At 26.2% G+C, this 20,285-nt stretch overlaps 6 protein-coding genes across 6 annotated transcripts; 5 read left to right on the top strand and 1 right to left on the bottom strand.

Annotated features, from left to right (window-relative positions):
* Positions 1–659: 659 nt before the first annotated feature.
* Positions 660–2,354, top strand: LOC128953803 (uncharacterized). The gene is made up of 5 exons (XM_054299324.1): positions 660–694; positions 1,479–1,607; positions 1,755–2,020; positions 2,099–2,151; positions 2,211–2,354. The coding sequence occupies exons 1-5, from the start codon at positions 660–662 to the stop codon at positions 2,352–2,354; spliced, it is 627 nt and encodes a 208-aa protein (XP_054155299.1).
* A 1,152-nt stretch (positions 2,355–3,506) lies between these two features.
* Positions 3,507–5,984, top strand: LOC128953603 (putative glucosylceramidase 3). The gene is made up of 5 exons (XM_054299100.1): positions 3,507–3,920; positions 4,019–4,696; positions 4,783–4,964; positions 5,038–5,470; positions 5,545–5,984. The coding sequence occupies exons 1-5, from the start codon at positions 3,555–3,557 to the stop codon at positions 5,935–5,937; spliced, it is 2,052 nt and encodes a 683-aa protein (XP_054155075.1). The 5' UTR covers positions 3,507–3,554; the 3' UTR covers positions 5,938–5,984.
* Positions 5,985–6,673: 689 nt separating this feature from the next.
* Positions 6,674–7,598, top strand: LOC128953802 (uncharacterized). Its single transcript, XM_054299323.1, has 4 exons — positions 6,674–6,692; positions 6,735–6,897; positions 6,957–7,235; positions 7,319–7,598. The coding sequence occupies exons 1-4, from the start codon at positions 6,674–6,676 to the stop codon at positions 7,596–7,598; spliced, it is 741 nt and encodes a 246-aa protein (XP_054155298.1).
* Positions 7,599–10,372: 2,774 nt separating this feature from the next.
* Positions 10,373–11,485, bottom strand: LOC128953801 (uncharacterized). The gene is made up of 4 exons (XM_054299321.1): positions 11,322–11,485; positions 11,128–11,188; positions 10,985–11,061; positions 10,373–10,918 (listed from the first exon to the last, which is right to left on the bottom strand). Exons 1-4 carry the CDS (start codon positions 11,391–11,393, stop codon positions 10,373–10,375), a joined length of 756 nt encoding a protein of 251 aa, XP_054155296.1. The 5' UTR covers positions 11,394–11,485.
* Positions 11,486–16,617: 5,132 nt separating this feature from the next.
* Positions 16,618–18,276, top strand: LOC128953695 (cytochrome P450 3A29-like). The gene is made up of 2 exons (XM_054299209.1): positions 16,618–16,985; positions 17,184–18,276. Exons 1-2 carry the CDS (start codon positions 16,640–16,642, stop codon positions 18,215–18,217), a joined length of 1,380 nt encoding a protein of 459 aa, XP_054155184.1. The 5' UTR covers positions 16,618–16,639; the 3' UTR covers positions 18,218–18,276.
* A 620-nt stretch (positions 18,277–18,896) lies between these two features.
* On the top strand, positions 18,897–20,016 carry LOC128953696 (uncharacterized). The gene is made up of 4 exons (XM_054299210.1): positions 18,897–19,026; positions 19,101–19,355; positions 19,432–19,701; positions 19,782–20,016. Exons 1-4 carry the CDS (start codon positions 18,957–18,959, stop codon positions 19,952–19,954), a joined length of 768 nt encoding a protein of 255 aa, XP_054155185.1. The 5' UTR covers positions 18,897–18,956; the 3' UTR covers positions 19,955–20,016.
* Positions 20,017–20,285: the final 269 nt, after the last annotated feature.

The following is a 20,285-nucleotide window of genomic DNA, read 5'->3' as shown; positions in this document are numbered from 1 at the left end:
ACTTTTGCTGCCATTTTTTGAAAAAATAATATAATTTTGATCTATTATATCTTATTTTTAATACTATATACAATTCTAAGCGCTAAAATTTACCTTAATTTTTTATACGTCACCATTTTTTTAAAAAAAATAATTTTAATTTATTATATCTTATTTTTGATGCTCTATACAATTCTAAACGTTAAAATTTTTACCTAAATTTTTTTACTTTGGCCGCCATTTTTAAAAAAATAAAAATAATTTTAATTTATTATATCTTATTTTTGATGCTCTATACAATTCTAAACGTTAAAATTTTTACCTAAATTTTTTTTTATTTTGGCCGCCATTTTCTCTATGTTCCTGAAGAGATATCAAAATTTTAATGCATATTTTTATGCTTGCTTTTGATGCTCTATTCAAATTTATACTTAAAATATTTTTTCTTAAAATTTTCTTTACTTTGGCCGCCATTTTCTATATGATCCCGAAGAGATATCAAAATTTTAATGCAACTTTTCAATACATTATTAGTAGTCCTCTAACCGAATCTGAAGTCAGAATTTCAAAATTCGCAAAAAAATTGCTACACACACACACAAAAAAGGCTCGTATAGATTTCAGAAAACAAAACTTTTCAAGTTTTTTTTGAATATCTGACTGTTAGTTGTATGCCCTAAATGCCAGTGCAAAGTGAAAGTGATCTGACCCTCTGGTCTCATATTCAAAATACTTTATTATATTTAATAAAGTAAAAAACAACATTTTGTTAAACATTTTGAATATTTACTGTTTTATGATAAGTACTTTAAGGTCAAAAATTGGGTGAACATGTATTGGACAGGTAGCAAATAGCATGACTAATTTTTTTTCTAACTATCCGGATATTATAATATTCATACATTTACAATCATTAAATAAAATTTAATTTAATAATACTACTACTACTACTATGACCCATCTTTTGTATAATTTGTTTTTTATTAACATATTTTTTATTTTATACAGTATTACATTCTTAATTAAAATCAATGCCGGAATAAAATAATTTAAAATAAAATTTCTAGATTAATTTAAAAGTTATTTAGCAACCCTAGATAGGTTACATAAACCTTAAAACAAATTTACTTGTTTTATATTTATTTATTTTACTTGTTTAATGCATTTTGAACTTATAATATATTAAATTAAAGTAAAAGTAATGATTGACTTTTCAATGAACATGAAAACTGTTTTTTGTTGTATATAAATTATAAAAATTATTATGATTTTTTAATTGTTAATTAATAATAATATTAATTTATTTGTACTTGATTTCTAATAGTGATTTAAATAATATTTTTATATTTATTAACTATAAAAACTTCAATTATTTAATCAGTTTTAAGTTTTTTTGTGTTAAACAGTAAACTTTGTGGATCAACAATGAGTTGCAGTTTTGATAATAGCATTATTGTAATTATTTGTGTGATAATTGTTAGTATAAATATTATATACAGTCAAAAGCCATTGTCATGTACAAAAAGTTCCCTGGACAAATTAGATAACATATTTGCCAAACTTGTTATCATTGGCGATAGTGACAGAAAATTTCCAAAAAAAATCGAAGATTTGCCAATGTTTTGCAAGTTTGTATATATACTTATTATTTATTTTTATTAAATTCATATGTATTTAAAAATTATTTAATTATTTAGTAATTTATTACTTCAGTATAAGATTTTATAAAAATTAATTTTTTTACAATAAGTTTTATACATTTATAAATAAATTAGTGCATCACTTGAAATGATTAAAATTGTTGATCAATACAACCAACGGTGTAACAAACAGCTCAATAAACAGGTGATGTCATTGTCGGTACACACGGCTCGGACACAAATGGCAAATGTCTGTAAATCGGGTAAAAAACAGGATCAGCTTATGGCTGCCTTTCCTTGTGCCACAAAAAGTAATAAATCTGTTAACAAGTGTATGACGAGACTTATTGACGCTATGATTGGCGCACAAAATCTTCAAAACGACAAATTAAAAATATATAGTTTTTGCTGGTAATTGATATTTTAATGAAAATATTTAATAATTGTTTTTTAATAAAAACTAATTATTGAAAAAATAGTGATTATTATCGCTTTAAGTCATGCGCCTCCCGGAGCTATGACCAGACAAAAGGTTGTTCACAACGACATAAGGAGGCCTTACTATCTTTGATTGATTCTTCAACATCACAGGTGTTGAACCTGTTATGTGGTGACTATGAAGAAGACTCCGATAAGTGTCGGACAATGAAAACACCGAAACGTCTAAAATCACAGAAAAGAACTAAAAGTTTTTTCTTACCCTTAACTCAATTATTGGATAGTTTTCAAAATTAAAGTTTTTAACAAATTTATACTATTTTTGATATATTACTACAAAAATTATTATATTAGAGCTTATTGTTTCACAAAATTTTTTACAGTATTTACTAAAATTTTGTTTATATTTTTTATATAATATTTTTAACAGATAAAGATGAAAATATATTTATTTTATATAATATACAGTATTATAAATGATTAAATATATAACTAAAGTATAAATATTTTCAATATATTACATTATACATTTATAATTTTAATAAAATAGTTAAAATTAGGTTTATTTAATCAATATTATCTAACTTTATTATAAATTATGTCGAGTGTTTTGTTTTGCTTTTAAATTATTTTTCAAGTATTATGTTTTATTTATCGATTTTATTATAAAAAAGAGATTTAATAGTAGTTTAATTAGTGTAATAAAAAAAGTGTTATATATTTTTTAATAATAAATTTTAAAATATCTCTTTTAGTACAAGTGTCACATACATTAATAATATATTTTCCAAATTTTGATTAAATACTAATTATTTACCATAATATTTAATTTATTATTATTATAAGTTAATTCTATATATTTAAAAATAATATATTTTTAAAATATATATTTATAATATATACTTAATTATGTAATTTGTTGATTCTGTACATTATTTGTAAATTAAAATTATAAAATGAAAAACAAATAAGTAATACTATATTAATAAAGTTATTTTTTTAAATTTGTAAAATATTACAACTTTTAGAACATTATTAAAATTTTTCAACTTATCTTAATCATCACAATTGGGATAAATAAGATATTGTAATTAAGTTCATATGTACTGTACTATAGTTCACTTTTAAATTATTAAATATTTAGTATTAACAGTATAACAGTAGTATAAATATTGTATAATTATAAAATTTTAGTATTACAATTAACTAAAACAAATACTGTATATAAAAAACTAAATATTAATGTGCAATATAATGTGTATAACCTTGTTATTATATAAATATAATAAAATTGTAATGTAACGATTCCAAGATAGTGTTAAGTAAAAAAATAAGCAATGTAATCTAATATCCTCTATAATAATTCAAGATAAATTAATTAACTCTATAAATAAAATTAGATAAATTTCATCTATAATAGCACTTGTAATCAACCATATAAATAGTTGTGAAAACTAATATATTTTTAAATAATTATTTTGTCAACTTTAATAAATAATGATTTATTTATTATACATATTAATCGTATCTCAGGCCTGTACCTTGTGTTGGTCGGCCTCATGTGAACTAAAATGGGTGAAAACAGATCACCACAATCTACCCGATCACTCAGTACTAGTTATCGATAAGAACCCGGCCGGCGATTTTTATGTGGCCCGATCTTCGGTCAACGGTGTACTAACTCCGGGTAGGTTTAACCTAAAAGAGGAAACCTTTTTCTATACAATGGATGGCAAAGAGTATGGGATAAAAGAGAACTTTGAAGTGCTAACTAATCCCAACAATTGTCATCTCTCATGGCGTCGAGCTTATGGAGGAACGTTACCTAGAGGTTCGATTGAAGTCGGAAATGACAAACAAGGAGTATGTGTTATACAATATTTTTATTACATTTACTAAAATGTTAGATTTTTTTTTATAAAATACATTATTAAATATTTATTATAAATATATTAATACAGGGAAAGGCGTATAGCGCCCGTTACCATGAACAGTTTGGTTGGATGGTCGGCAAATTTTATAAGAGCACTAACCTTATGTACTATGGTTGGGGTGGCGGCGAAAATAGTAAGCCATCGTATGAGATACTAGTGTTGGAAGACATACCATTTGATGATACAATTAGACCAAAATGTAACAATGCTAGAACATTTGACCATGATAACTTTGTTTGTGTGTGCTCTGAGTCACAGCCATGCGATAAAATAGAGGCGACGGACAAAACACCCGCAAATGTTGTCAACCGATGGACGACAAGCTTTTACGGCCATCGACTGACCAAAGATTCTTTAAGATTGGATGATAAGAGCAAACCGGTGCCCATTGAAACTGGTGATCAATCACAGGTCTACATCAAAGTCAACAGAGATGTCAAGTTTCAGGAGATCATTGGATTTGGCGGTGCTTTTACTGATGCCACCGGTATTAATATTAAAGCTGCCGGTCCTAAACTGGCCGACAATATTATTGCCGACTACTTTAGCATAGATGGCATTGAGTACAACATGGGTCGCATACCAATGGGTGGATCCGATTTTTCAACCCGTGGCTATACCTATGATGATAATGGATATATGCCTGTTGTTGAAGATAAAACACTTTCCAAGTTTGCTCTACAACCGGAAGATCTCGATTATAAGGTAATAAAGTTTATTAGTTAGTATTAGTTAACATAATTAATTAATTAATGAAACAAACTCTACATATTAATAACAATCATATATAGATACCATACATTCAAAAAGCACAATCACTGGCCACACACCCACTGAAAGTTTTTGGTAGTCCATGGAGTGCTCCGGGATGGATGAAAGAATCATATTATAAAACAGAACCTGTAGTAGGGGGTCATATTAAAGGTCCGGTGGGTGGAGAATATTGGCAAATATATGCTACATATTTTGTTAAGTATGCCTTAAAAAATATTYATGTTTAACTTTATGTAACACTAAATTACTTGTAATGCTATTGAATATAAAAGATATTTAGAAGCTTATAAACAACATAATATAACCCATTGGGGTGTAACCGTCCAAAATGAACCGTTAGCTGGTGTGCCGTGGAATTCAATGGGCTATAATGCTGAGTCTGAAAGAGATTTTGTGGCCACAACACTGGGTCCGATTCTCGAGAGGAGTGGTTGGGGTCCCGACCGACTCAAAGTCATGATGTTAGACCATAATGTTGGTCTTGTCAAGGAATGGGTTGATAAACACTATTCCAATCCCACAGCCGCTAAATATACGGCCGGTACAGCCATTCATTGGTACGGTCACGACCCGAAAACTATGTTGGATGCACCACACGCTCAGCATCCGGACAAATGGATTTTGGCTACAGAAGCGTGTGTTGAAGGTGGGGTCAAATTGGGCGCCTGGGACTCGTTTGATTTATATGCTGATGATATCATTCAAGTAAAATTACTATTCAATTATATTACAGTATATTTCATTATTTTACAGATTCTTTAATTTTTGCTAAACTCTAGGATCTGTTACATTGGGTTACGGGTTGGGTTGACTGGAATATGGCATTAGACTTGAAAGGAGGGCCCAACTGGAAGAATAACTTTGTGGACGCACCCATACTGGTTGACGCCGGCAAAAAAGAGTATTACCGACAGCCCATGTACTATGCTTTGGGACACTTTAGTAAGTTTTTACCGCCCGGTTCTGTGCGCGTAGAAACACAAGTGGTTAACAATAATAACAATCACTTGGCATACGCTGTATTCCGTACACCCGATTCCGCAACAGTTATCGTGACCTACAATAGAGAGGGCATTGATGTTGATTTGGTGGTCGAAGATCCCAAATCTTCGGGCAAATTGATTCAAAAGGTGGCGCCGCTGTCACTGCAAACTTGGGTTTATTACGATTAAATAAAAACAAGTCAATCATTATATTTATTTAAAACAATATTTAAATAATTATATTTTTTATAAAATAAAGTTATGATTTGTATATTATAATATAACTTAAGTAAAATATTTTTTTATTGATTAATGTTATTGAAAATTATTATTTAAGTCATATTTCTGATGAACAATAATTTTAATAAAACACTTCAATAATCTATTAAATAATAAGTTATGTACAATAGATAAACTTAGGACTCGAAAACTATATTTAAAAAAAATATATTATAAAAATTATAACAAATTGTTATTTTATTATTACTAAAACCATATTTCATAATAATTTATTTTAAATATTACATCTTTAATATTATAACAGTTATCTGGTTGTTGACTCTTATTGTTGAACAATATTTTGTTGTAAATTAATATTTATTAATATAAATGAAACTTTTACTTCCGACACTCAATTTATTGAGCAAAAACTTGTTATTAAATAAATTATAATTTATGTAACAATTATTAAGATTTTCATTTCATTGAACTCTTTTATATACTGTAAACTCTCCCTCGAGAGTCACTAATCTAATGTTTTTATGAATTGATTTTATTTTTGCTTAAATAGTCTTGAAATTCAAGTTTAGTTTTTAAAATATTTTAAACAAACAGTTTTCAACATTAAAAATAGTTCAAGTTTATAAAAAAATTTTGTAGTTATTTTTTGTTGAAAATATTTTATGTGATAGCATTCATACTCAATATGCATTTATATAGCATTAGTATAATTAATTTTTTAATAATCTTTCAATTGTCAATATTAGGGTTCACTCAAAATGTCACAAATTCAACAACAAATACAACAACAACAACATGTAATAAGCGTACAAATAGACAACTGGACGGTATATTTGCCAGAATGTATACGTTTGGAAATTCCGGCAGAAACTTTCCATTAAATTCTATAGAAGCTCAAGTTTATTGCAAGTATGTTTTTTCACATTTTTATTATTATTATTAAATTTTACTATATTTTTATTATTTAGTGAAACACTGGATCTAATCAAAAATAGTGATCAATACACTAAAACATGTCTTAAGGAATATCCAAAAAGTTTACTATCGGTTCTTATAAAGACTGTAAAGACACAAACGCGACAACTTTGCAACAGTAAGACTGGTAAACGACTACAAGAGTTGTTTCATTCGGCCGATTGTATTAATAGTGCAAAAGATGAGATCCAAAAATGTATCAATGAATCGGTGGATATATTGATGGCCGTAAAGTCAATGGATGACAACCAAAAGTTACCTATTCTTTGCTGGTAAGGGTTGTACTAAACTATATTTTTTTACTTTAATTAATTAAATTATTTGCAAAACAATTATATTATTGTATTTTATTTAGTGGTAATCATAGGTTACAGAAGTGCTTTCACGATCAGAGTCTTAAAATAAATAATTGTAATGAAGAGAAAATAGAAACAAGTCTTAGATTTTTGGACTCAATTCAGGGAAATATGATAAGCATATTATGCACCAAATATGATGATTCAAACGACACATGCGATCGACTCAGTTATCCTCGACGTCCAGTCAACGACACCACTAAGCGTTATAAGTCTGTTGTAATGCCTATCATACGAGTGTTGGACAGTATCCGCGATCCTAGACTTAGAAGTTTATGAAAATATTTTATTTGAATTTATAATAATTTAATGTTTTTAATTTAACATGATCATTTATATTTATTCTATTTATCTTGATACTTGTTCAAGTAATTTTTATTGATGTCATAAAAATTAATTTATCAGTAAATAAAAAATATTCTAATAAATTTATTTTTAAATAATAATAATTATTATTATATAATACTTGTATTTAATTACACTGACATTTTTATTTTAATAAAATTTTAATTTATTTATTATATCAGCTAATATAAATTTATATTTTATTTTTAATTTTAAAAAATATTTTCTCTTACATTAATGAACAATTTTATTTTACAATTACAAGTACCAAATTTTAATTTAATAGTTTAATTTAATTTAACTTTTAATTTACTTTATAAGAAGTGTCTATCTATGATATGATAGTATTAGTTGTAATTCATGGACTCATCTCTTGATATATCGGTTGCTATTCGTTGTCATTCAAGTCACAGATCGGGACTTACATTCAAATGACACTCAACTTTATATTCATACCATTTATTGTTAATTATTTTATATCATTAAAGGATTTGATTGTACTAACAGTGATGAGTACTCTATTGGTACATATATTTGTTTTATACATAATGTTTATTTAAAATAAATCAATTCAATAATTGTAACTATAATATTTGTAATTTTTATCATTAATAAACTTATATATAAGTCATAAGATATACAGTACTGTACTGTATATTTCATAAAAACATAAAAGTATAGAAAATCAAATTAAAAATATCACTAAAAGGAAAATTTTTTAAAAATTGAATTATATTTTAAATTACTATATAATTAATGTATAATTAAGTATAAAAGAATTGGTTTATAAAAATTAACCTTCAATACATTATTTTTATTATTAATAAAATTTATTATTATTGAAAAAATATTCATAAAATAATGTTAAGCCTTCAACAGAGTAAACGTCAAACGCTTCTGTTTATTAAAGTTTGTAAACAATTTTCAATAAAAACAATTGTAATAAATCAATAAATTTGACAATTATTTATAAAAAAATACTAAATTTTGTTATTGAAATAATTATTGCAGAAATGGAAAAAATTATATATTGAAAAGTTTATTTATATAATTCAATTGATACAAGTTATATAACACTTTATAAATAAATTACTGAATATTACAGTATATTCACAACATATATATTATTTTATTGCAGTGAATATACAATATACTGTACCAGTCACTGTAACTGTACTATACATACAATAATTGTATATAATATATATGTTGTGAGTATACTGTAATATTTATTTATTAATTATTATAAAACTATTAGTTATTGTTAAGTTTTGTTAAGATTTCCTAAATTATGCTTAAAATGTATAATTAAGTAAAACTTATTTATCACTTAATATTATTTGTTTTTTGTATAACTTTAAACCCAGTATTATAATTAACTACAGTACAATAGTTTATATAATATTTTTTTAAAATTTGTTTATATATTTAATATTTAATTGTTTATAAAATTTTTAGATAAAATTTAATTTTATTATTTTGATAATTRTTAATGTTTTTTATCAATAAAATAATTTCATTTAAAAATGTGTGWTAAAARTACTTAGTAATTAATATACAATTTAAAGTRATAGTAATTATAATAAAGATTTATTATATTAATTTATAATAACAATTGCTGKCATGGAGTTGGATAAGTTAAATACAAGCATTGAACCGAAAAATAGTGATACCATTGATGAAAGTGCACAGCGATTGAAAAACTTTGATAATAGCGATTCAATTAATGTAAATAATAATTCAATGGACGARCGATCGACTATAAAGATAAGCGAAAGTTCAATGCAGTCAACGATACGAAAGTTACGACCGTTTCCGTTGAAAATCAATAAATTCAACAATAAATACATGAAATACTCGATTCACTCCTTAATATTTTTGGCATTTATTTTAGTGTTAATAGTTATACTGTTTTCCATTAACACAATATATGTAACGATATACACGACTAACGCACCGACATTTGAAGTATGGCCTCACAATTCAGGTGACGACCGATTTATTCACAATCGGGCCAGAGATGAGATCAACTATCGTAAAAATATTAATAGTTTGAATGTCTTTTTAAAACCATATAAAGAAAGTGCAAACACTTGTAATGGCGATCAAAATAATTATTACTGTTTTATGCAAAATGAAACCCAAAACTCCCGGTGCGTTGAAGAAAAAGATTTCGGCTTAAGATTTGGTACTCCATGTGTGGCCATCAATCTAAGTCCATTGAAACAATGGCTCAAATACAATATTAGTTCAGTAGACAGTGTCGTACTGACCCAATGCGATGGTCAGTCCATCGCAGATAAAGAAAACATGGGTTCCATCACATACTTTCCAAAAAACGGAATTCCTGTTAAATATTTTAATAATAATAACCAAAATACAAGTTTAGGTCCATTTGTTTTAATACATTTGCCATTTACATCAAATGGTATATTGATATTTGTACAATGTCAATTTATATTAAAAACAAATAAGCATGATACAATTTTTGAACATACTGCTACATTCGAATTAATTAATRATAATTAAATTTCTATTTAATTTAATTAATGATAATTTTTTTGTTTAATATAATAAATCATTAATTTTGGTACAGTATTATTAGATGTTATTATAAATGTTTTTAATATAACTTACTGGTAATCAAAATCTTTTTGATATTTAAAATAAATTTATTTTTTTACTAAATATAGTGTAATTTTACTGTATTATGTATTACTAAATGAATGATCAATTTCATAGAAACTCAAATAGTTTTCAGGTGGTAGTGGCCTATCATGACAAGGCTGAGTGTCATTAATAGGGRTACAGTTATTGTATTGTATATTCCATGTCATGCGATGACCACTATTATCGAGAGGACAGTCATCAAACTCTATATATATTGACTCTTCAAAGTACTTGTCTTCAGAAGTAAAGCAATGGTAATATTGATGACAATTATAAGGATTAGCAAAATAGCCGACTCTTCCGTCACATGATATATAGCGCTTGTAGTCAACGACACACTCGCCCTTAAATTCATCAAATATCTCATTATATTTACATTCAAATACTTGAATCTCATAATCACAACTCCAGTACATATGGGAACTCTTAGTGTCTGTAAAATTGCCGAAATCACTGCATGTAAATACCGGTGGTTTAGTGGTCGGCTCTGTAGATGGATCGGTATGTGTTGTCGTCGATGTTGGTGTAGTAGTTGTTACGGGTGGAGTTGGCTTTAGATCACAGCAACCATTTGAATTACAATACTTTAAACAAATAAAGCATAAATATAGCAAATATCAATATATATATCAATGACCATGATCACATACATAAAATGGTCCACAATCTGCACCCACCATTCGAAACCTACGATTGTCTTCAATGGTCGCACATTTATAGGCCGGATCTGTTCAATATAAATATTATCAATAATTTATTTATAGTATTATTTAATTAATCAAATAGATAATACCATCAACTTCTTTATAACAATTGACAAAACATGGATTATTTACATAGTCATCAGTAAAACACTAAAAATCAAAATATTAAAAAATAAATATTAACAATATATACTTAGAAAAATACAAGATATATTTAAATCATATGATATTTTGATGTTATTATTTAAATAAATTGTGTGTTTGAAAGTTAATTATGAAAAACCTTTTGCAACGGTTCAATATCCAAGTGTTGATCAAAGCAAACTTGTTTTCTCAAAGTTTCCGTAATAAACATATTTTTGTTTCCCACTTTATAATGGGTCSGACAGTGATCAGTGATATTAAATGTCGACTCCGGGTATACATGTATATGATCATAGTCTATGGACACTTCGGCAAATATGACAACAATTTTTATGATCACATATATTAAATAAATTTTGTGATAACTCATTTTGCTGATTATTATTATATTTGYCAATGATGCAAATTAAATAATATATTTGTTATTTTTTTGTGCCAATTCTATTAACATTTATAAACAAAAATACTTTAATTATATAATTTACACTTTATTTTTATGAATAAAACAAATATTTTAATAATATTTTAATCTATTTATATAAATTAATACTTTAATCCAGTTAATATTAAGATTAGAAAATTATCTATAAAAATATGAATAAATATAATTAGTAGAAATCAACGACTTTAAAAAAATAATCATAAGTAATGATTATAGCTTTTATATAATACTAATACAATAATCACTGAATTGGATAATAACTTTCAAGTGCTATGATTTTAAGAAATTAAAGGATATTTAATATCAATCATAAAATTAAGGAAAAATTTAATATCCTTTTAATAATTAAGTTTTAGTTCATTTTATTTACAGTATATTTTAGTTATAAATTACAATAGAATATAACTTTTTAAAGTTAATATTAAAAAACATGTCAATAATATTGCATATCATATCATATTATAAACAAAAGTTACTGTATATATGAAAAACAACAATTTAGTAGAATTATAACTAAAATAATGATTTTTAGCTAATCATATGTCAGTTATATTTAATTACATCAAAATAGCCGAGTAGTTGGTGTAATGTGAGGAATGGGTAAATCATGACACGGTTCCCGTGGGTCGTGATTAGTACAGGTATCTTCATAGTCATTCCACACCATTAGGTTACCCTCAAAATCGTAAGGACAGTCAAAAAAGGCAATATTTATTGTTATATTATCATCTTGGTTTTTATAGCACTGATAAAATTTATGACAATTATAAGGATTACGGAAAAAGCCTAATTTGGTGCTGCAATAGATATACTGAGACCAGTCTATGTATATCTCAGTGGTCACTGATGTAATGGGATCTGATGTCGAACTGGTCTCYGTAGACAATGTGTATGGCGTATGACTAGTTTGTGTGACAGTTGTGGGCGAGTCATCATCTGGTATTGGTTGGTCATGACAGGGATCAGTCATGGACTCGGGTACACAAGTTTCCTCTTTTTCATCAAAAACCATTTGACCCTCACTTCCCATTCCACATATCTGAACAGCACTGGCATGTTTTGTATGATTAAACATTGATATATCAATACATTGATAAAATTGATGACAATTATATGGATTACGATAATATCGTTTATCAGATTTCTCGCATTTCAGATATTTTTCATCTATAAGACAAATGCCATAATTAGCGTTAAATATTTCTTTTGTCTTCAAACATGTATGCAATTCAACGACAAATTTGCACTTAAAATATGATCGTTTGTCCCAAATGTTCTCAAAGAGTTCACCCTCTTTAGTACAATGGATTGGTTGTGGAGATGGGGTCGGGGAGGGGGTTGGGGAAGGTTTTGGAGAGGGAGTAGATGGTGTAGAAGGAGTAGGTGTTGATGGTGTAGAAGGAGTAGGTGTTGATGGTGTAGAAGGAGTATGAGAAGGAGTAGGTGTTGATGGTGTGGAAGGAGTAGGTGTTGATGGTGTAGAAGGAGTGGTGGATGGTGTAGAAGGAGTAGGTGTTGATGGTGTGGAAGGAGTAGGTGTTGATGGTGTAGAAGGAGTAGGTGTTGATGGTGTRGAAGGAGTAGGTGTTGATGGTGTGGAAGGAGTAGGTGTTGATGGTGTGACAATATCTTGATTACAACATCCATTTATATCACAGTGCTATCAATATTTTTAAAAATCTTTATATTAATATAACTGAATTTATAAGTTAACTATAAAAGTAACAAAATGTTATAATACATATGTTTCTCCACATTTGGCTCCAATTATCCGAAACCTATTACTAATGGGAGCAGTCATACATTTGAAGGAGTCTTTTTCAAAGACAGGTATAAATTTTAGTTTAATCTAATTTTTTAATTAATTAAATGCAATGTAAATATCATACCGTCTTTAGCCTTAGGATAGCAATCGAGAAAACAAGGATTTGTGAGACTTTTGTCAGTAAAACACTAATAAATAATAATATATTAGATATAATTAAAGTATAATATTATTTTTAAAAATTGTCAAATATTAATAATAATAAAATACTTCGACATTATCGGTGACATTAGAAACATTTGGATCTTCCAAACAGGTATATCTTCGCCACTCTTTTGTGATATAATGATCATTATTTCCTTTTGAATAATWAGACAAACATTTGGGCGCATCAATGAACTTCTCAAATGGTTCAACATTTATATCAAATGAATCAATAATTAGCTCATTGGCCACAATTAAGTCTATGCAAAATAAAATTACTAAACATTTTATTGAAATCATTGTTTAGTTGTTTAGATTTAGATTATATTTAGAATTAAATAAATTAATTATGTTATAAATGGTATATTTCATGTTTTTATATTTCAATTAATTAAGTAACCGATTACACTTGAAAATGATATAATAGATCAAAATTCAAGTGCATCATTTGATCTTTAAATAATAAAACAATTAAATATTGATTTATAGATTTATTTAATCTTAATGCTTATACTATATAACTAATTATTTATTTTTTTTGATAAATTAATTGGTTTTTAAAATATTAGTCAATTACTATTTTTGAATGATATTTATATATTGGTATCTTTAAAAATGTATTAATTTGTCATAAAAACAATTAAAATATATTTTACTGGAAATCTTAAATTTAAAAAATAAAGAAATGAGTGGTGCGTTTGAAATAAACTTAATTGATTTAATAAGCGTTTGAATTTACAAAAATCAAAAAATACATTTACTAAAGTAATATTAATATTTTATTAATAGTAGTATAATATAATGCATTAATTTTGATGAAATAAAATACTTTAAATTATAATTAAATAAGTTATTTGAAAGTTTTACATCACTTAAATAATTGATTATTTTTATATAAAGTAAATCATTATTTCCATTCATTATAGAATAATAAGTTTGATTTCAGATAACATTATTTACGTTCATATTATTATATAATTATTTTATTAACATTTGTTGCTAATATGACAATAACTTTTTTTATAATCTCAAATACATTTTGATAATAACATAATTATTTTTTTAAAAACATTAACATCTCATTTTAATGATTTATGCAAAAACTACTTATGGGTTCACTTGAATTTTGCTCTTTATTTGAAATTATCAATTTTTAAGCACAAAAATTATTATTTTTTATTTAGCAAATATACTGTATGWTATAAGCAAAATTATTTATGTATAAAAAGAAACTTAGTTAGCAATTATTTTTTTTGTAGGATTTTTTGCAAAAAAATATTTAACATAAATATTGAGATTAATTGATAAATTTTCATTAAATTTGAATTGCATTTTTTTAATATAATATATTAAATTAATATGTTTTAATATTTAGATATTAAATTTGAAAGTACTGTCTATTAGAAATATTTTATTAATTGATAACTTTGTTCAATAATTTCACTTAAATGAAAATACTTAACAAACATTAATAAACATAACAAAATTATTGTTGATTAGTTTTGAATGTAAATAATATTCAATTTACCTTGTAGAATAGTATAGATATTAATATTTTAATAAATATTWAAAAATAATTTTGATAATTTAATTTAATCATATTATATTTATAAGTTAATATAAAAAATTAAAAAATAAAATAAAATTTAATAATTATATAACACATAATAACACAATATTAGTAAAAACTTTTATTAATTTGTACTTTATAAATTAATCAATTTTATTTAATTATATTAACATTTTTATGACTATCACATTAGATAATGCAAGTTTAATAAAATTTTTAAATAAAAATTAATTACAACTTTTATTATTTATTATAAATATATAATAAAAATTTTTAATTAAATATTAGTATCCAAAGTATCCAAAATATAATTAAAATACAGTATTAATATTTATGAAAAATGTGATTTTACAAAAATACCCCATAAATACAGAGATTTAGAGCTATATCAACAAAATTATTATTGAAAAATAACCAGAAATGTCCTAAAAATATTTATAAACACAACCCTATGTCAAACAACTTTTACTGTAATTACTATTACTAATAACAATAATAGTATTAAATTACACTCATCTATACTACAGTACAATACTGTAAGTACTGAATTTATGCACTAAAAGTTGTACCAAAGTTACCTTGATAATGTCCTAAAATGTTTTATACAAAATAATGTATATAAAAGGTGGGACACAATTTATTCAAAGTTTAGTTAGTAATTATAACTATATTTTTGGTTAATATTAAATTAATTTTCATTTCAATTAATATATTAATTTATTTTAATTGTTTTAACTGTATTTATAAAAATGAGTTATTTTTGGGAAACAAATCCTTATCTAACAGTTTGTATTGTTTTCATTACATGCATCGCTATGTAAGTTATAAATTATAAAAAATAAGTTATGATTTTTCTAACTATAAATATTTATGTATAAAATACTTAGGGTTCGGGCAAATTCCTTACCTCTATTTATATTCTAAAAGTTTTATATTTTCTCTGCTCTCTGGGAATTCYCAGGGAATTTATTTCTTTGTGCAACCATCTAGTGAACCTTAACAACAAATTTTATTRTAAAATTTGAATAATATATGTTGTATTAAATTGAATTCTGAATGGTATTGTTAAATAATATCACTAAATTTATAAAATTCAAATTTATTTATATATTTAAATATTTTAATGAAATTTTATGCGAAAAAAAGAGTTTTGGTATTATTTATTGTAGAATATAAAATGTATTTTCCTTTCTATGAAAGGAAATCAAAATATTATCCCTATTTTTCCGAGAAATTGGAGGGTTTTTAATAGGGAACTTCCCTTACTTGGAAAGTTTCCCGAACTCTAAAAATACTTTATAATTATTTTTAAATATGTGACAATTAATTATATAAAATTATTATAAATGATATAACTATTAATTTATATAAAAATATTTATTATTTTTTGCATATTTCTGCAGTTTCTTTAGGAGACGTTTCACATACTGGCAAAGACATGGAGTGTCGGGTCCTAACCATATAGAGATCGGACATATGCTGGGCCCACACCATGACTATACTTTATACGCCTATAAAAAGTACGGCCGAGTCTACGGTTCCTACGATTTATTCCGCAAACTGCTTGTCATCAATGAACCGGATCTGTTGCGTGACATTATGGTGAAAGACTTCAACGTATTTCCCGATCATAAGCACATGAATCTCGGCTCATCCACAGTCAATATCTCACTATTCTTTCTTCCCGGTAATGACCAGTGGAAGCGCGTTCGGTCCATACTTTCGCCGGCTTTTACTTCGGGCAAACTTAAGGCTATGATGTCACACATTTCGGACATCTCCGACAAGTTTGTCCAAAGTTTGAATAGTCACACAAAGACAGGTAATTATTTGTTTTTCAATAGTTAATAATTAATGAATAAAAATGAAATTTTGCTTATATTTTGATAAAAAAATACTAAAACTAGTAATTTTAATTAAAAATAAGCAAAACTTATTWTAAATTCTAAATTATAAAAATATTTGTTAAATCATTCAAAATTATTATATAATTTCATTAAAAAATAATTGTCACCTACAGGTGCCGCATTTAATATACGYGAACTGATCGGTGCATTTGCAATGGATGTGATATGTGGCTGTGCTTATGGCATAAACCTGGACTCAATCAAAAATCCTGAACATCCCGTTGTGGTTAACGCCAAGAAAGTATTAAACACTGACGTGAATTTACGTCAAGTGATCGGCCTATTGATGACACCGTTGGCTAAGTTATTGAAACTGGAGTTCTTTGACTTGAATGCCACCAATTTCTTTGAGGAACTAACTAATAAAATTCTTCAGGAAAGACAACACAAAAATAATTATACTGACAAAAGACGTACAGATTTTATACAATTGATGATCGATTCAGAGAAAACTGGTTCAGACATAGGATATGATTCGGGCGATGATTTAGAGACCAATAAGTCGGTCAATGAAGATAACAGTAGGATAACAACAAAGGGATCTTTAACTCCCGATGAGATTACAGGACAGGGACTGTTGTTTTTCATTGCTGGTTATGATACAACATCCGCGTCGATCACTAATGCAATCTATTATTTGTCTAAAAACAAAGATTGTCAGCAAAAACTGTACGAAGAAATTAAAACAGTGGATGAGTTTACCTACGATAAGCTGAATCACTTGAAATACTTGAATGCAGTGCTCAATGAGACTCTGCGATTGGCGCCATCATTGGTACGCATAAACCGGGAATGTGTTCAGGACTACCAATTGGGTAACACTGGTATTACTGTACCGGCCGGCACATCCATCGAGATATACCCGTACGCACTACATCGAGACCCGGAGTTTTGGCCCGAACCCGAACAGTTCAAACCGGAGCGTTTCCTCGAGCCTACACACCATCCATTTGCTTATATACCGTTTGGTGCCGGACCTCGAGTTTGTATTGGACAGCGGTTTGCGATGAATGAGATGCGGATGTGTTTAGCAAAACTGATCCATAGTTATGATTTCAGTTTGGCTTCCGGTGCTAAACGCGAGTTCTTCAAAGGAGTACCTTTAATGTCACCAAAAGAGCTTGAAGTTACTATTAAGGCCCGATAAATAGCATATTTTATTTTTATTTAATTATCTTTTAATCAATTATAGCTTTTATATGTATATACCGGTATTACTATTTTTATTTTGTTTTAACTATTATTAATAATTTTAAATTATTATTGTTCTGAGTTATTTCAAATATTATTATTATTATTATTTAAAGTATATGAATTTAAAATCGTATTTATTTTTGATGTAAATATATTAACTTCACTTTTTAAAAGTTTTTAAAATTATCATTTGTTTAACTAATTTAATTATGAAACAAGTTGTCAATAATTATAAGCTTAAAAATAATATACTTGTATACCAAAAACTTTTATTTAATATTGAATTATATTGTATTATAAATTTATAAGTTTTAAAGATGTTTATCTCATTAATTTGAAAAGAGTAATAAATTTAGACTAACTTATGTGAGTCAACCCTATAATGAATCATAAATTATTAATATCTTTATATTTATAATCACATTATTGGCAAAATTATAGCTTTTGATTTACACTAAAAGTATGTGTCATTAAATTTAATAGTAAATAGTTTATTCAAGTTTTACAAATTATCATACAATGAGTTATGATGTCTTATGAAATATAATTTTGATATTTTGTATAAATTAMAGYTAAATTTAGAAATATTTATTAAAATTTTATATATTTTACATTATTCTGAAGGATAACTACTCTTGAAATAAATTTWATTTGAAAGTTTCATTTACTTTATATTTAATAGTTTAACAAAAATGTTTAATTATTTGCTAAATCTTGTGTTCATTTTAGCGATAATCTTAAAATTTATTAATTTACAATTGGGTATGATTTAGTTTTAATAATTTTTTGTTATTAACAAAATTAAATTTTAAATACTTTATATTTAAATTGAAAAGTTTCAACAAATACATGGCATGACTTACAGCAAAGTCAGGTACCGGTGCGACGCATTAATATATCATACAGTTTGAGTCCAAATCCTATTAAATATGAAGACACTGTTGGCAAAAAAATGTGTCCACAATGTGTGGACAAACATTTGGTTCAGCATTATATGACACGAGGATGTCGTCCCATCATTAAAGGCGGCTGTGAGTGTCCATCACGTTATCAATGTCCCGAAACCAGCAATTTTGTAAACCAAACAAATGGTATTTATTTATAAAATATAATAAACTGAAATTTAATTGAATTACTGATAAATAAATGCATTAAAATATTTGACAGATTGTCGCTATAGAGGACAGACTCTGGCATTGGATTCATCCGTTGTCGACGACAACATTTGTCGTCTTTGCAAATGTGTATCCAATGGCCAATACATTCATATAGATTGCAGTCAACCCATCGCAGGATGTCTGAAGAGTGAACGTCTGAAAAATGATGACAAAAAGTGTCAGTCAATCAATTGTGATCTGAAATCTGATCCACGATTGATGGCCGGCTGTACACCAGTTTATAGTGACACCGGTTGCTGTCCTATTGATTACAAGTGCCGTATGTCAATCAATATTAAATTTATATATTATTATGAATTATTATTTTTGAATAATTTATAATTTTGTAATATTTTATAGCCAAATCTAGTGCCATCCGAGTGCGCGGTTTGGACAGCGATTCATTTATGTGTGAGTTCGAGACCCGTAAATACCCGATCGGTTCAGCGCTTTATAGTTCAAATAAATGCCACAAATGTGTGTGTCGTCTACCACCACAATTCACATGTATTCAACCAACAAATTGTTTTTAAATTGATATATTTGATAATAGTTGCTACTATTGGATGTAATAATGAACAATAAATTTATAACCAATGATATTATTAATTGTCTATCATTTTTTTGATAGTATAGTATAGTTATTACATATATCGGAAATGCATTCATTTCTTTCAAAATAAGCAATATATTATTTAAATATATTAAATTTTATCTTTATAAATTTATATTATTACTGAAATAAATATTATTAAATAAAGTTGATAATCTGTATATAAGTCTGCTTAAATTATATACAGTGGTATATTATAATTTTAAATTATATCTTATATTATATTAATTAATATATAATATTAATTAGAA

Source organism: Oppia nitens, unplaced genomic scaffold (genome assembly GCF_028296485.1).
Source record: "Oppia nitens isolate AA-2021 unplaced genomic scaffold, nextdenovo-longstitch-racon4-pilon3 scaffold23_pilon_pilon_pilon, whole genome shotgun sequence".
Classification (NCBI taxonomy): Eukaryota; Metazoa; Arthropoda; class Arachnida; order Sarcoptiformes; family Oppiidae; genus Oppia; species Oppia nitens.
Note: the sequence above shows the minus strand (reverse complement) of the source record. Positions and strands in the feature narration are given on the sequence as shown.

Coding starts and splice junctions, on each gene's coding strand:
- LOC128953603 (XM_054299100.1), top strand. CDS start 3,555: ATGATTTATTTATTATACATATTAATCGTATCTCAGGCCTGTACCTTG. Junction 4,697..4,782: donor CGGAAGATCTCGATTATAAG/GTAATAAAGTTT, acceptor AATCATATATAG/ATACCATACATTCAAAAAGC. Junction 4,965..5,037: donor TATGCTACATATTTTGTTAA/GTATGCCTTAAA, acceptor TGAATATAAAAG/ATATTTAGAAGCTTATAAAC.
- LOC128953696 (XM_054299210.1), top strand. CDS start 18,957: ATGTTTAATTATTTGCTAAATCTTGTGTTCATTTTAGCGATAATCTTA. Junction 19,356..19,431: donor TTTTGTAAACCAAACAAATG/GTATTTATTTAT, acceptor AATATTTGACAG/ATTGTCGCTATAGAGGACAG. Junction 19,702..19,781: donor TCCTATTGATTACAAGTGCC/GTATGTCAATCA, acceptor AATATTTTATAG/CCAAATCTAGTGCCATCCGA.
- LOC128953802 (XM_054299323.1), top strand. Junction 6,898..6,956: donor GAAGCTCAAGTTTATTGCAA/GTATGTTTTTTC, acceptor TTTATTATTTAG/TGAAACACTGGATCTAATCA. Junction 7,236..7,318: donor AAGTTACCTATTCTTTGCTG/GTAAGGGTTGTA, acceptor TATTTTATTTAG/TGGTAATCATAGGTTACAGA.
- LOC128953803 (XM_054299324.1), top strand. CDS start 660: ATGCCAGTGCAAAGTGAAAGTGATCTGACCCTCTG. Junction 695..1,478: donor GAAAGTGATCTGACCCTCTG/GTCTCATATTCA, acceptor TATTATATACAG/TCAAAAGCCATTGTCATGTA. Junction 2,021..2,098: donor CGACAAATTAAAAATATATA/GTTTTTGCTGGT, acceptor TTGAAAAAATAG/TGATTATTATCGCTTTAAGT.